Genomic DNA, 14,659 nt, shown 5'->3' on the forward strand with positions numbered 1-14,659 from the left:
GCAGTTTCAGTACCAGTGTTGGCAAGGCATCTAGCCTCCCACCCTACTGCAGTTGTATTCTGGATGAGGTATTACACTAATTCTCATTAACAGTCCAATCATAATCTGACAGGCAACACTTCCAATATTAAAAATAATTCTGAATGCTCAGTCTAATCATGCTACTGTCAAGAAACCATGGTAAAAACTCCAGATAACATACACTGTTCTGTCATGCCTGTACTTAAGTTCAGGTTCACTACACTGGCCAACCTAATGTACCTTATTCTAATGCACTACATGTAAATCAAAATTTCACATCCACTACATATGGTACTTGTAGCTACATTACAGTACTTCGGAGACAAGCAGTAATTACCATGACTAACTAGAGTACAGAACAGTGTAGTGTATAATTTAATAAACTACAACAAAATTAATATTCTACATCAGGGATGGCTTCACCGCATGGGGGATGGGATACAGTATCAAACAACATATATAAAGTACATTAGATAGTGCGGAAAGTGAGAAGTGTGAATGTTTGGGGTAGGGTTGCGAGAGGTAGACTGAAAAAAAGCTGGGACGAGGTTCAGTGTGTGAGCTCAGGGATAATAGACTGAATAGGGACACTGCCAGAGATCGGGCAGTGTGGAGAGCCGCCATTTGGTCACCAAGGCTGACACATGCAGGCATGTTGGAGCCTTGACAAATTACACAATGAGTAGATGTCTCATACTTCCTTTAATTATCTGCTAATCAGAAATATCTGCTCATTAATGTTCCTTTAAAATAAACTCTTCAATCATGATGGAAGTATCATTCACCATTGAAAACTGATGACTAATCCTTTTATTCACTCAACGTTTGTTACAAATGTGAGAGGACTTGTGCTACTGGTAGTTAATAAAAGCAGAAGTACAACTGGCCTCAGGAACAGTGCTGAAAACACCTAGCCTATGTGGTTAGGCCAAATAACTAGCAACACTGTCCCCAACACTGAAATTTCAAAAGTACTCTGTGTCCTACTCTAACATTTATGTTATACAGTATATGAATTTGCTGTACATTTTTCATACTGCTTTGTCTTTATATTGCAAGTAATATGGTAGAGTACATACTGTATTTTGTAACCACTTACAAGTACAATAAGCTAAGCTTGTGGCTGAATGGAACAGCTGTCTTATGGCTCCCTCCCCTCTTTCCTCCATCTCATTTCTCTCCTCTCCCTCTTCTTCTATTCTTACTTCTTTACCTTTCCCTAATCCACTTTATTAGCACTTCGATCTCTGCTTTTCCAGCATTCTACAATTAATGCAGAGATTGTATGGTGCTGCATCCGAACAATAAACCTTATAAACCCATAACTATCAATCTATTGCCAGACGCCTCAATCCCGTTTGGGGTGGCCACAAACAAATTGCCTCCACGTCGTCCTGTCCCCAGCCATTTCACTGCCCTGCTCCCAACTCACACCCCCCTCTCTCATATACTGTACCTCTCCACCCCATCCCTCCATCTCATCCTCGGCCTCCCCCTCCCTCTTCCCCCCTCCACCTCACTCACATACACTCTCTTCGTCAGTCTTTCACCCTCCATCCTCTCCACATGGCCAAACCACCTCAGTGTGTTCCTCATAACACTTCCTATAACATCCACATCCACACCACAACGCTCCTTTATATCCTCATTCATCAGCCTGTCTCTCCGTGTGACTCCACAGGCTCCTCTTAAATAACTCATTTCCACTGCTCTCACTCTTGACTTGTGTCCTTCCAACAATGTCCAAGCTTCACTTCCATATGTTAGAGTTGGTATCATAATACTGTCATGTAGTAACTTTTTCACTTCCATGCTCACTTCCCTGTGTTTTATCACTGCTTTCAAAGAACCAGCAACCTTTCTTCTCTGCTGTACCCTTTCAAGCACTTCACCCTCCAAACCTCCATTCTTACTCATCACACTACCCAAGTACTTAAACGTACTCACATTTTCCAATTCCTCACCATCCAACCTCGCTGTACATTCACTGACTTCACCTCTCTCAAAGACCATCACTTTACTCTTCCATACATTCACCTTTAGATTCCGTTTCTTACACACTCTCCCAAACTCATCCACCAAGCCCTGCAGCTCCCCTTCGTTTTCACTCAACAACACAGTATCATCTGCAAACAACAGTACAGGGAGTTTCCAAACACCATCCTCTCTCACAAGGGCCACTCCAACATCCACTACCCTACCTTGTACCTCTTTTATTACCCAATCCATGAACAGATTGAACAACCATGGAGACATGACACATCCCTGTTTCAACCCAACCTCCAAAGAGAAAAATTCACTTAGTTCACCATCCACACGCACTGCAGCCTTAGCACCCTCATACTGTACATACTCTTCACAGCATTCAACAACTTTCCATCTACTCCATATATTCTTAATACTTTCCACAATCCTTTTCTATCCACCCTGTCATATGCTTTCTCCAAATCCATGAAAGCCGCATACAACTTCTCTCCCTTCTCTAGAAACTTTTCCACTAAAGATCTAAGAATGAATATCTGATCTACACAACCTCTTCCCTTCCTAAAGCCTCCCTGTTCTTCTCCAACTAATTCCTCTGTTCTTTCTCTAACTCTGTCAATAAGTATCCTACCATACACTTTCCTATTATACTAAGAAGACAAATACCCCTATGATTACCACACACTTCTTTTTCCCCTTTTCCTTTGTACAAGGGAATAATTATACCTGACTTCCAATCCTCCGGGACTCTACCTTCCTCCCAGGCCAATCTGCACATCTTCCACATCCATTCTACTACTATCTCTCCCCCATGCTTCAGCATTTCACCACACACTCCATCAATTCCTGGGGCTTTCCCCAATTTAACTTTCTTCATTGCTTCCACAACTTCTATCCTACTGATTTCTTCCTGTCTTCTCACCTCCCTCCTTCTCCCAGACATTCCCCAGCCACTTACACTCGCATTACTTCCATCCTGTATGTTCAACAATTCCTTAAAGTGTTCTCTCCATCTGCTCACTTTTTCTCCCTTCTCCACTAGTAATCTACCATTTTTATCTTTCACTCCCCTGCTAACCTCACTTCCACCCTGTCTTACTCTCTTCACCTCTTTCCAGAACATCTTCTTACAGTCCCTCCACTTAACACTCAAATTCCTTCCAAATTCCTCATCCACTCTCTTCTTACTCTCTCTTACTAATCTTTTCACCTCTCTCTTTCTTACTACATATAACTCTCTCTTCCACCCCTCAACTTCTTCCACACCCCTATTTCTCAACCATTCATTGTATGCTTTCTTCTTTTGTGCCACAGCCTGTCTCACCTCTTCAGTCCACCACGCTGTTCCTTGCACCCCCCTCCGTCTTCTCTTCCTCCCACACACCACATCACATGCTGCACATATTTCTTCTGTAAATATCCTGCACACACCTTCCACGTCCCCCATCTGCTCCAATTCATAATTGCCCAATCGTTCCTTCACTTCTCTCTTATGCTCTGCCTTTTTCTCATCCTCTTGTAACCTTTCCACTCTCCTTGCAACTACTCCTTCCTCTCGTCTTTCCCTTCTTCTATTCTTCCATCTTACTTATATCCTAATTCTGGCTACCACCAAGTAGTGGTCAGAAAGTCCACTCCCCCAACCTCTATAAGCTCTTGCATCCATCACACATCTTCGCATCCTTTCATCCACACACACATAATCAATCATTGCCTTCCTTTCATTCAGTTCACCACCCACCCTTCTCACTGCTCGCCATGTATATCTGTGGATCATTTTATGCCTGAAGAGGGTACTGGCTATCACCAACCCCTTCCCAGCACAAACGTCCATTAACGCACTGCCATTCTCATCTATCGCAGCAGGCACACCCCACTCACCAACTATTCCATCCACCTTCACATTCCATACTTTACCATTCATATCACTGATCAAAAACACTCTCTCATTCCTTCCAAACTTTTCCATGCACACTTCCACATTTGTCCAGAACTCTTCTCTCACTCTGCTAGCACGATCTTGCATTGGCGCATACACACAACTCCCGGCCTCTGGTTTACCAAACCATAACAATAAGTTTGTTCAGACCGATGATGCCTTAAATAGTTATCAAGGATACTTTCAGGGAGCTTGGGTTTTTATAGTCGCTAACAATTCCAGTCATACTGGGTTGTGTCCTTTCCCAAGTAATGTTTTCTCCTACCTCTATTTGTACTATCCATTGCTAATATCACTTCCAACACATTATTTATTTAACTGAACAGCCCTACAGAGCACTGGAAGACAAACATATTTTACGAAGAATAGGTGAATATAACAATGGCTATCAGATGCTTTAAATCTTCAAACTGAGAGCTCATCTAGTAAGTCTGGACAAATGTTTACCATATTTGCAACAAAATACAAGGTATCCTATTCATTACTGTACTTTTATTCTTGCAACCTCAAAAGTCATCTACAGCCAGTGAGCTACTTATTTCCCTATAAACATTATGATGAATTTAAGGTACAGTCATCCCTCACCAGCTGTGGGTTTGTGATTGCCAGTTTTCACTATTTACAGGTTAACACACCATCTCAATATACCGTATGCTAGTTTCAGGTGTATTTAAGGCTGATTTAACGTTGTTTAATAATCCAAAAACACATTTTTATAAACTTATCTTATTACAACTGCAAATACTTTCCCAAGTACGGCTGATTCTAATGACTGGTGATGTTTCAAGACAATAAAATGGTTTTAGGCAATCAACAGATATATTTTGGCTGTAAGGATCTTCAGCAATGTTGGGTCTGGTTAGTACTTGGATGGGTGACCGCCTAGGAACACCAGATGCTGTTGGCATAACGTTCTCCCTACGTGTCAGGTGGGGTTGGTGGAGGATTAGTGCCCCTCCCTGTAAAACAATTAACTCTAAGCCCTTGGCCACCCCGTTTGGGATACATGGCGTCTGGAAATGGATGGATGGATGGATCTTCAGAGGAGCTTTGGTTATTCAGAGAAATTCCCCAATCCTGGATGTGCCTAACTCCTGTGTACTATGAGGGACAACTGTGGACCAAAAGAGAGAGGAGCAGCCAGGGTGAGAGACTGAAGGCCGAGAAGCTGAGGATCAAAGAAATGGCACATGAAAACAGGGCTAAAGTAGGGGAGGAGCTAGAATCAGTGAATTAGAATTAAATGGACCTGGACAGCTTGTGGAATACATACAGGGATTGCTTAGTTGGGAATCCAAAAGTGGTGTATGGTGTGGCAGGAGTAACAACAAAAAAGAAAGGTACGGCATGGTGGGATGAAGAGATAAAGAGAGCAGTGGAGGAAAAAACGATGAAGTGGCACGAGTGGATACAGGACAAGGGTTCAGTTGAAATAAAAACTGAATTCACTGAGAACAAGAAGCATATAAAGAGACTGGTGAAGAGGAAAAAGAAGGAGGTAAATGATAATCTAGGAAGAAAAATGAATGCAAATTACTCTGAAAATTGGAAGTTATTCTGGAAAGAGGTTTGGAAATTTAGAAGTGACAGTAGAGAGAAATGTGAAAGAGTGAAGGATGTACGTGGTAGTTTATTAACCCATGGGGATGAAGTAAGGATAAATGGAAAGAATATTTTGAGAGTCTGATGAATATGAATGGAAAGAGCAAAGCGACTGTTACCACAACTGGTTTTGGAGCCGTACAGAGATGGAGTGCAGTGTCATGAAATGTGACACTCGCAGAGGTGAAGAATGACGCGAAGTGGGTGAAAAATGGGAAAGAAGATAGGATTGATGTGTATGCAGAGATGATTAAGTGTAGTGAGGAGAGTGGAATGAAGTGCTTGTTGGAGATATGCAAGAAAGCATGGATGAGTGAAACTGTGCCAGCAGGGTAGAAAAAGGCAGTGACTGTACCTCTGTACAAAAATAAAGGTGAGTGAAGTGAGTGCAAGAATTATTGCCACAAAAGTCTGTTGAGTATTGTAAGGAAGATGTTTGGAAGAACTATTACACAGAAAGTAAGAGAGATATCAGAAGTCCTAGTGAGTGATGAACAGGGTGGCTTTAGGAGTGGCAGAGGATGTGTGGATCAAATAATTGCAGAGACAGATAGTAAAGAAGGCATATGAGAAGGACAATAAGGTGCTTATGGCATTTATGGGTCTGGAAAAAGCATACGACAAAGTAGACAGAGGAGGAATGTGGAAGCTTTGTGCCTGTAGATGGTCTGCTGCTAGGTGCCGTCAAAAGTTTTTATGATGGTAGTGAGGCATGTGTATCAGTAAATGGGCATCTAAGTGAATGGTTCACGATCAATGTTGGCATGGAACAAGGTTCTGTGATGTCCCCATTGTTGTTCAATATACATATATATGTATGGATGGGATGATGAGAAAAGGAAAAACACGAGTAATGGAGAGAGGGACGGTGTTGGTGATGAATGGAGACGGCTGTAATATCTTAAATTTGTTGTATGATGATCTTGTGCAGAGTTTTGTAGATGTCTGTGAGCATCATGCCCTAAATGTAAATGTAGAAGAGTAAAGTGATGGTTACTGAGAGAGAAGGTGACCCCCAGTGTGGTGTTACAGTGAATGGAGAGAGAGACTGGAATTGGTGAGAAAGTTCAAATACCTGGGTACAATGATAGAAGGAGGAGGAAAATCTGCAGAAGAAATGGAAAGTAGCGTGATACCAAAAAGGAAAGTAGCTGCTGCTATTAAGGCCCTGATAAGGAACAGAAGCTTGAGTGTTGCAGCAGTGTGAGATGTATGTGGAGTGTTAGGGCCAATTTTAATGATGTGAGACTATGGTGTGGCATGAAAATGAAAAGTAAAGAGTAAGAGGAGTGGAGATGGAACTGCTAAGGAATGTATGTGGGGTACAGAGTGTGGAGAGGATTCAGAATAATGTGATATGTAAAAGATGCAGTGAGGAAGTCTGTGGATACCAGAATCGACGAGTGTACTGAGATGGTTTGGGCATGTGGAGAGAATGGATGACAATAGAGTGGTGAAAAAGGTATAGCTGAGCGAATATGAAGGAGGGAGGAGAGGTAGGCCAAGAAGAAGGTGGAGGGATATGGTGGATGAGTGTGTGAGGAATAGAGGTATGGAGAGGCAAAGAGACTGACAGGTGAACAAACTGGATGGATGAATTTTGTGCATAGAAGCACATAACCAGGGATTTGGCACCCCATTTTAATGTGACAGTATTCAGATTGGCTCTATCAGATAGGTACCATATGTGTAAAGCTGCAGAACATGTTGATCATTTTTTTTTTTTTCCCCATCCGATGGAGCCAAGATTTCAAGGGCTTGAATGATGGGTGAATGGAAGCATGGCCCCTTGAACTAAGCAAACTTCGGCTGTCTGGACATTGCCACTCCTCACCCTGCCCTAGAGTGGGAAAGGAGGTCCAGAGGATGAAGATAATGACAACTGTAATACTGTACACAGTAACTGAGTTATGAGGTGACATTATTTCTGAGCACTTGGCCATAGTAAAAAGGTTTGAGAATCTTGAGATGGATGGTGTGTTGTTAATCCTGTCATGATGGAATTTATAGAGTAATATTACAGAGTCTGATAACCTGGAATGCATTTGTATTATATTGAACATGCAAGAGATGCCCTACACAAATACAGTAGTTGATTTCAATGTATATAAAGCAATATTGTGATGATAAAAATGCACATTAGGTTACATTACTAGAAAGGCTGAATACATGGAACCACGTAAGGGTGGATGCACGTGGGGTGCAGTATGGAAAGTTGAGACAGGAAGGAAAAGGACAGGACTAGGGCAGAGGTGCTGTTTCAAAGAGTATATACAGTAATTCTAATATTAGCCAATCATTTACAAACCTTACAGCCACTGTAATCATACTTGTTCCTGTGGTCAAATGTATATTGGTAAATCTGAATAGAAAATCATAGATATTCAAAGAAATCACAATATCCAAAGTGGCAACCCCTTCATTAAGTTTGTGACCTTACAAATCTGTATCAAACAGTACAGTACCGTACTTTACTGACCATGAAAATGGTATAAGAAATAAGTGTATTGTTGAGCTCATAACTTCACAACCATAAGCTAGAAGCTGTTGAAATACTTCTAGTTGCTTCACCTAATGTTTATATATATATATATATATATATATATATATATATATATATAATATACACACACACACACACACACAAAGAACTTGAGAGCAAAATAAAAAGATGTATTACAATTGGAAGAAATGCTTTCAGTAAACACTGAGACATCATGAAAAGTAGCTTCCCTGTAAGTATGAAAAGTATATACATAACGAATGTATAATTTCAGCTATGACGAAAGGTTGTGAGACCTGAAAACTGATAAAATCGATGGAAAAACAACTAATCCATTCTCAACGGGCAATGGAAAGGTCAATGTTGGGAATATCTTTCAGAGACAGGAAAAGATTAATGTCAGAGATATTACAGAAGTTATAAAAGAAAAGAAATGGAGGTGGGGAGGTCATGTAGCATGACTAAGAGATAACCGATGAAGCAAGAGGCTGACTGACTGGGCTCCAAGAGATAGTAGGTGTAGCAGAAAAAGGTCGGACAGGAGGTGGAGAGATGAGATACAGAAGTTTTCAAGGAAAACATGGCAGATTTGACTCAATCAAGGAATTCATGGAGAAGGTTAGGAGGGGCCTTTGTTCAGCAGTGGACTTGCAATGGCTGATGATGATGATGATGATATATATATCCATCCATCATACAATCCTACGTTGCCCCATGAGGAGCGTAGAAGCCCGGGGCTAGGCAGTTGGTCCTGACATTTAAGATGAGAGTGACCAGCCTCAATCATCCCTGAGTGGCATTACATGAGCAATAAACCCCAATCACCCCTTGGATATAAACCTTCACCGGTTCAATCCGGTGCCAAAATTTGGTTATATGGTTACCACCCAGTGTAGTAAATGGTTTTATATATATATATATATATATATATATATATTGTTACATAGCCTATGATTTCATCATCCTTTGTGTAATTTTAACGCGCAGTTGCTGCATGTTTGATCACGAGCGTGTTCTGCCTCAGTTCCCCCCTTCTACCGTTATAGTAGAGTAAGTCGTTCTCTCTGTTGTCCAGAGCGGGATTGTGAACTCTATGTCCCCATGGCTTTCATTTGCGCGTCCTCTTACAAGTTGTATCAGGCTCTGCCGGCCCCTATATAATGAGTTCAGTCTCTGCATCATTGCCACTTAGATCTGCTCCTCATTTTGTTCACATCTCTGTCCTCCCCTGTACAGATATTATTATTGTGAGTGCTCAAGAAGTCTCCAACCATCTAGCAGCTGTGTGTAATTTGAGTATAACTGTTGTTGCATTTTTTTCTTGTACTGTATAGCATAAGTTTAATTTGTAGGCTTAGTGAAGTTTTTGTAATTCATGTATGGATCTTTATGTCAGTCATTTTTGATAATAGTTTGTATCTGTAATTATTTATCTGGCATTCACTGAGTATTATCTGGTATCTCATTTCATCAGGGCTGACTTAGATAAATTTACTCTTGCTAATTTCGTGTTAATAGAGGCTATTGCAGTTAACCATATATTTAACCTGTTTATTTGCCATTACATTATCCTTATGAGTCCTGAATGTTTTGTTGTTAATTTAAGCATTAAACTTTAACTTGTAATTTTACCTAACTCTTTTGTTTTGAACCTGGAACTTTACGGGACAGTAGTGACTCTTCGTATTCTCACTTAAAGTGTACATTATCTTTCTCTGTTCCGTAACAATATATATATATATATATATATATACTGTGTATACATATCTATATATATCTATACTGTATATATATATATAAATACTGTATATATATATAAATACTGTATATATATATATATATATATATATATATATTTGTGGTAGGTGGTGGCGACTTCCTTAGTAGTGCTGCCTACTTCCTTAGCTTTTATCATTCTTTTTCTGTGCCTGCCCTCCTCTCTTCCTATTTCTCCTATCTTTCCTGTCACTTCTTATTCCTTTTCTTTCCTTTACAGGTGGCTTTACATTGAGTGACAAGCCAAATGGTTTCCTGTAAGGCAAAGAAACCATTCACAACGCTGGGTGGTAACCATATAACCAAACCATACGTGCTCCCTACGTGTCGACAAGTGGGTTGGTGGAGGGTTGGTGCCCCTCCCTGTAAAACAACTAACTCTGTCAAATGGCCACCCTTTACGGGATTATGGTGTCTGGCAATAGACAGATATATATATATATATATATATATATATATATATATATATAGTTGGTGGTAGGTGGGGGTGCTCACCATCCACTCATTCAATGTAGTGCTACTCTCAGGTGTCTGCCCTTTCCTCTCCTTCATCCTTCTTTCCTTCCATCTTCTTGTCTTTCTTTACTTCAGTCTTTCCTCGTCACGGGTGACTTTACACTCCCTCTTCAGTCTTTCTTTCCTTCATTCTTTCCTCTTCCTTCTGCCTGTGGGTGACTTTACACTGAGTGACAAGCCAAATGGTTTCCTGTACACCAGGAAACCATTTACTACGCTGGGTGGTAACCATATAACCAAATTTTGGCGCCTGGTGGTTTAGTGGGTAATTATTGTGCTCCAATTGGATTGAGCCGGTGTAGGTTTATATCTAAGGGATGGTTGGGGTTTATTGCTCATATGATGCCACTCAGGGATGAGTGAGGTTTATCACTCTCATCTTAAATGTCAGGACCAACTGCCTAGCCCCGAGCTCCTACGCTCCTCATGGGGCAACATAGGATTGGATGATGGATGGCTGGATATATATACAGTAAACTCTCAATTATCCGTTGTAATTCAGCCAAGCCCTATGCCAGTTAAAGCAAAATGTCATATATTGCATAATACCTCTCCCCCCATTGGCTCAACTTTCAGCATCGAGCGGGATATTGTGTTACTATCCGTCTTGACCTTATATCCTAAAACCTTTCCCATGAGTAAAAGATGAAAGGTAAGAATAAAATACGGTACTATACAGTATTGATATAGTACAGTAATACTGTACAATACCAGTTAACCAGGAAACTTGGGGAATTTATCTTCCTAGTTGCTTATTTTTCCCAGATATCTGATATACACTCTCATACACAGGCTATATTATTGCTGTGTACAGTAATACTGTACAATCCCAGTTAACCTGGAAGCTTGGGAATTTACATTCTCAGTTACCTATTTTACCCAGACATCTGATATACACTACTATACAATGGCTACGTCAATGTGGTATAGCCTACACAATATCACTTGTACCCAGGGCCACACAAAAAATTCCATTTGAAACATAACCTCCTCTTAAAGAGACTGATAGGTTTGCCAGTCATTAACCTATTGAATCCCAGGGGCGCTGGGCCAGGCAGGGCGCCAGGTGGCTACTAAGCGTACCGCCCTCCGTCTATCGGCTCATAGTTACGAAGCTCATAGGTCCCTACCCGGGGGTTCCCTACTTTATGAAGACTTGAAAAATCCGAGTTCTGTCCAGTATTCCGGACACCGGGCTCCAATGGGTTAAACACACCCCATACACATAACACTCATGATTGCAGGGTCTTGCACGAGTGCAAATTACACACAGTAAGTTCAATTTGTTAAACATTATTTGTTATTTTATTGTTCCTGGTTAGTACTTGGATGGGTGACTGCCTGGGAACACCAGATGCTGTTGGCATAACGTTCTCCCTACGTGTCAAGTGGGGTTGGTAGAGGATTAGTGCCCCTCCCTGTAAAACAATTAACTCTGAGCTCTTGGCCACCCTGTTTGGGATACGTGGTGTCTTGCAATGAATGAATGAATGAAAAAAATTCATAAAATGTGGAAAAATACACTTAAGCAATTAATCTTGAACATTTATTGGTGCGCTGATGATTAGGAATGAAGTGTTGTACTGCTGAATTATCACGACTCCCTTGGCCAGTTGTGTACAGCCATGGCCCACCACTTAATTTTTCAAATGCGTTCTAAGATGATTTTATACATCATCTTAGAATGCATTTGCACTGGCACAGGAGATATAATCTAGCTGACAGAAATGAAGGTTTGCTTTGTTGTATAAAATTACTGTGCTTATTATTCGTACGTACTTCCTGTATTATCTGCAACCCAGCTGAGTGGCGAGTGAGCAATGAAGTATGGTGGTCAGGCAAGGGATAAACTGGTGGGCTGCGTCCCTATTCATACCCGTGATTAAGGGAGTCATGATAATTCTACTGTAAACTTCTTTCCTAATCATCAGTTCACCAATAAATGCTCAAAATGTATTTCTTTAGTTTATATTTCCATGCAATTCGTAAGTACTTACTGTAAAATCTGCAAAAACAGCTAAGAGGCGAGTGAAAGGTGGAGTGACGGCAGTCAGTTAAGGAATAAATTGGTGAGCCATGGTTGTTTGCATAACTGTGAGCAAAGGAATCGTGATAATTCTACTGTACAACACTACTTTCCAAACCATCAGTTCACCAACAAAGGCTCCAAATTTCTTTATTTTTCTATGTTTTTATGAGTATCATTTAACAAAATGGACCTGCCAAGATACTGTAAGATGTTGCAAGCTCGTTGGTATTTAGGGTCAATTTGTTAGGTAGAAAACTGTACAGGTATCACACACTTTCTGCCAATGAAGAGCAAGCCTTTATCTTCAATGGATTTATCCATCTTTCTTTTCTCAACCCTTCATCCTAAAAACTTTCTCATGAGTAAAAGATGAAAATTAAACAAAATACAAAACAGTCTTAGCACCAGGGTTTTGCCACTGCCTGGCCAAGGCACATAGATACTTCACTGAATGAAATCCATGAGAGACAAGAAGTGTTGGCTCAGTGTGCCAGGAGCCACTCCTGCAACGAATTCTGATTGGATTGCGAGTTGCAAGTGTTCTCATTGGCTGGTGCGTTATGGGGTTTTCCCGGGCCCCGGCTGGCTACCGCGTATGAGTGGTTGATACCCCTTGCATCCAAATATTGCACAGAACCGTCAGTTACTTCCTGCTTCAGTGCCAGGTGTTGCATAATTTTGCCAGATATTGCTTTAACCTGTGAACTGCTCTATACAGCCCAGGCTGTTCCGAGTGCGACTGCTCAATGCAGCCCTGGCCGCGAGGGTGCAAGTCAAATATAGAACCACGGTGACCAAGGCCGACGCATGCAAGCATGTTGGAGCCTTCAAAAACGAAAATGAAAATGAAAACGAAAACCATACTTTCCAATAGGGTATCAGACACTTCGATGTTCTTCCACGGCTTTAGGAAGGTAAATATTGAGCTAATAATTTCTTACTATATACTCTGGCATGTATTCTCTCAATTCCTAAGACAAAATTTGGCCCTTGGGAAATTTTAGTTTTACCCCAATGTCTGAGCACCAAAGACACCTCCAAAAATCCGCCATGAGCAGTTAACGGGTTAATAGACCTGAGCCAACAATACTGGATATTGTGTTGGGCCGGATATTGCAGCAACGGATAATTGAGAGTTTACTTGTGTGAATGTACTGTATATATATATATATATATATATATATATATACTGTACACATTAAACCCTCTACAATTCGGATTAATTGGGTGGAGCCCTATGTCGAATTATCCAAAAATCCGAATTACTGAAGCTCATGCTTGCCCCTATCCCCAAATCACACCCACACTCACTGAAACATGGCTTTTTCACAAAAACATTGAACAGTACAATACCGGTATATTATTACCTTATACTCAAAGATTGCACAATAAATAAAAGTGTCAAACCTTGATAACGAAGACTTGCAACACAGTAGCAGAGTACAGTACACTTAACTGTACCAAAGGTACTGTACTGTTCTTAAACATTACATTTATTACTACACTTATCACTACAAAAACTGTTCACGTCCACTTATCAACGGAACCCTTTTCGGACTTGTCTCACTTAATTCGAATTTCTATCCGAATTAAAGTTATTTGTCTGGTGGTCAAAAAAGATCCGAATTAACTGATTTCCAAATTATTCGGGTTCGAATTTGGGAGGGTTTACTGTATACATATATATTACACACACACACACACACACACACATACACATACACACACATACACACACAAATAGGTAAATAAACACACATACACACACAAACAAAAAATATCATCAGTATATTCCTCACCTGTGTTGTGCGAGGTGCTCCAAGAATGTTAAAGGAGCGCAGGACTTCACTGGCTTCCTTCTCAGCCTGACCATGTCCATCCATGCTTCAGTATGATGTGCTGAGTGTGATAGGTGGTGAGGCAACCCCAAGTGGTGCTGCCTCCACAATGCTTCAGAGCAGGGTTTGAAGGAGGGCACACATCACTGCATGCAACAACAATGAGACCAGTAATTTTAAGCTGATGCACTAAGTCTAAGGCAACATCCTGCCACCAGTAAAGTTATGTAGTAGCTAGCTTTTAATATGAGATTACTGCACTACCAGTACAGTCGGCTATTCTAATATTTACATGGTATGAAATGTTGTAAAAGAGGCTGATCACCTAACTTACCGAACATTAAAAAAACTGTAATCAAACATATATAATTTTAAATTGGAACAAGTCATATACACCACAGCTACTCTCTACAGTTTTATTCATTTTGTACTTTAACTGTTACTTCTAGCAG

The 14,659-nt window shown here is 40.7% G+C and overlaps 1 protein-coding gene across 1 annotated transcript in view; it reads right to left on the reverse strand.

The window, feature by feature from the left end:
* The window catches only part of LOC145400932 (uncharacterized), an 80,388-nt gene extending 66,136 nt beyond the window's left edge, over nucleotides 1-14,252 (reverse strand). Inside the window, exon 1 of the mRNA XM_080273297.1 lies at nucleotides 14,169-14,252. Coding sequence (XP_080129423.1) covers nucleotides 14,169-14,252 — 84 coding nt within the window. The remainder of the gene's footprint in view (nucleotides 1-14,168) is intronic.
* Nucleotides 14,253-14,659: the final 407 nt, after the last annotated feature.

Source organism: Coenobita brevimanus, chromosome 54 (genome assembly GCF_032717465.1).
Source record: "Coenobita brevimanus isolate Jiangsu-jjx chromosome 54, ASM3271746v2, whole genome shotgun sequence".
Lineage (NCBI taxonomy): Eukaryota > Metazoa > Arthropoda > Malacostraca > Decapoda > Coenobitidae > Coenobita > Coenobita brevimanus.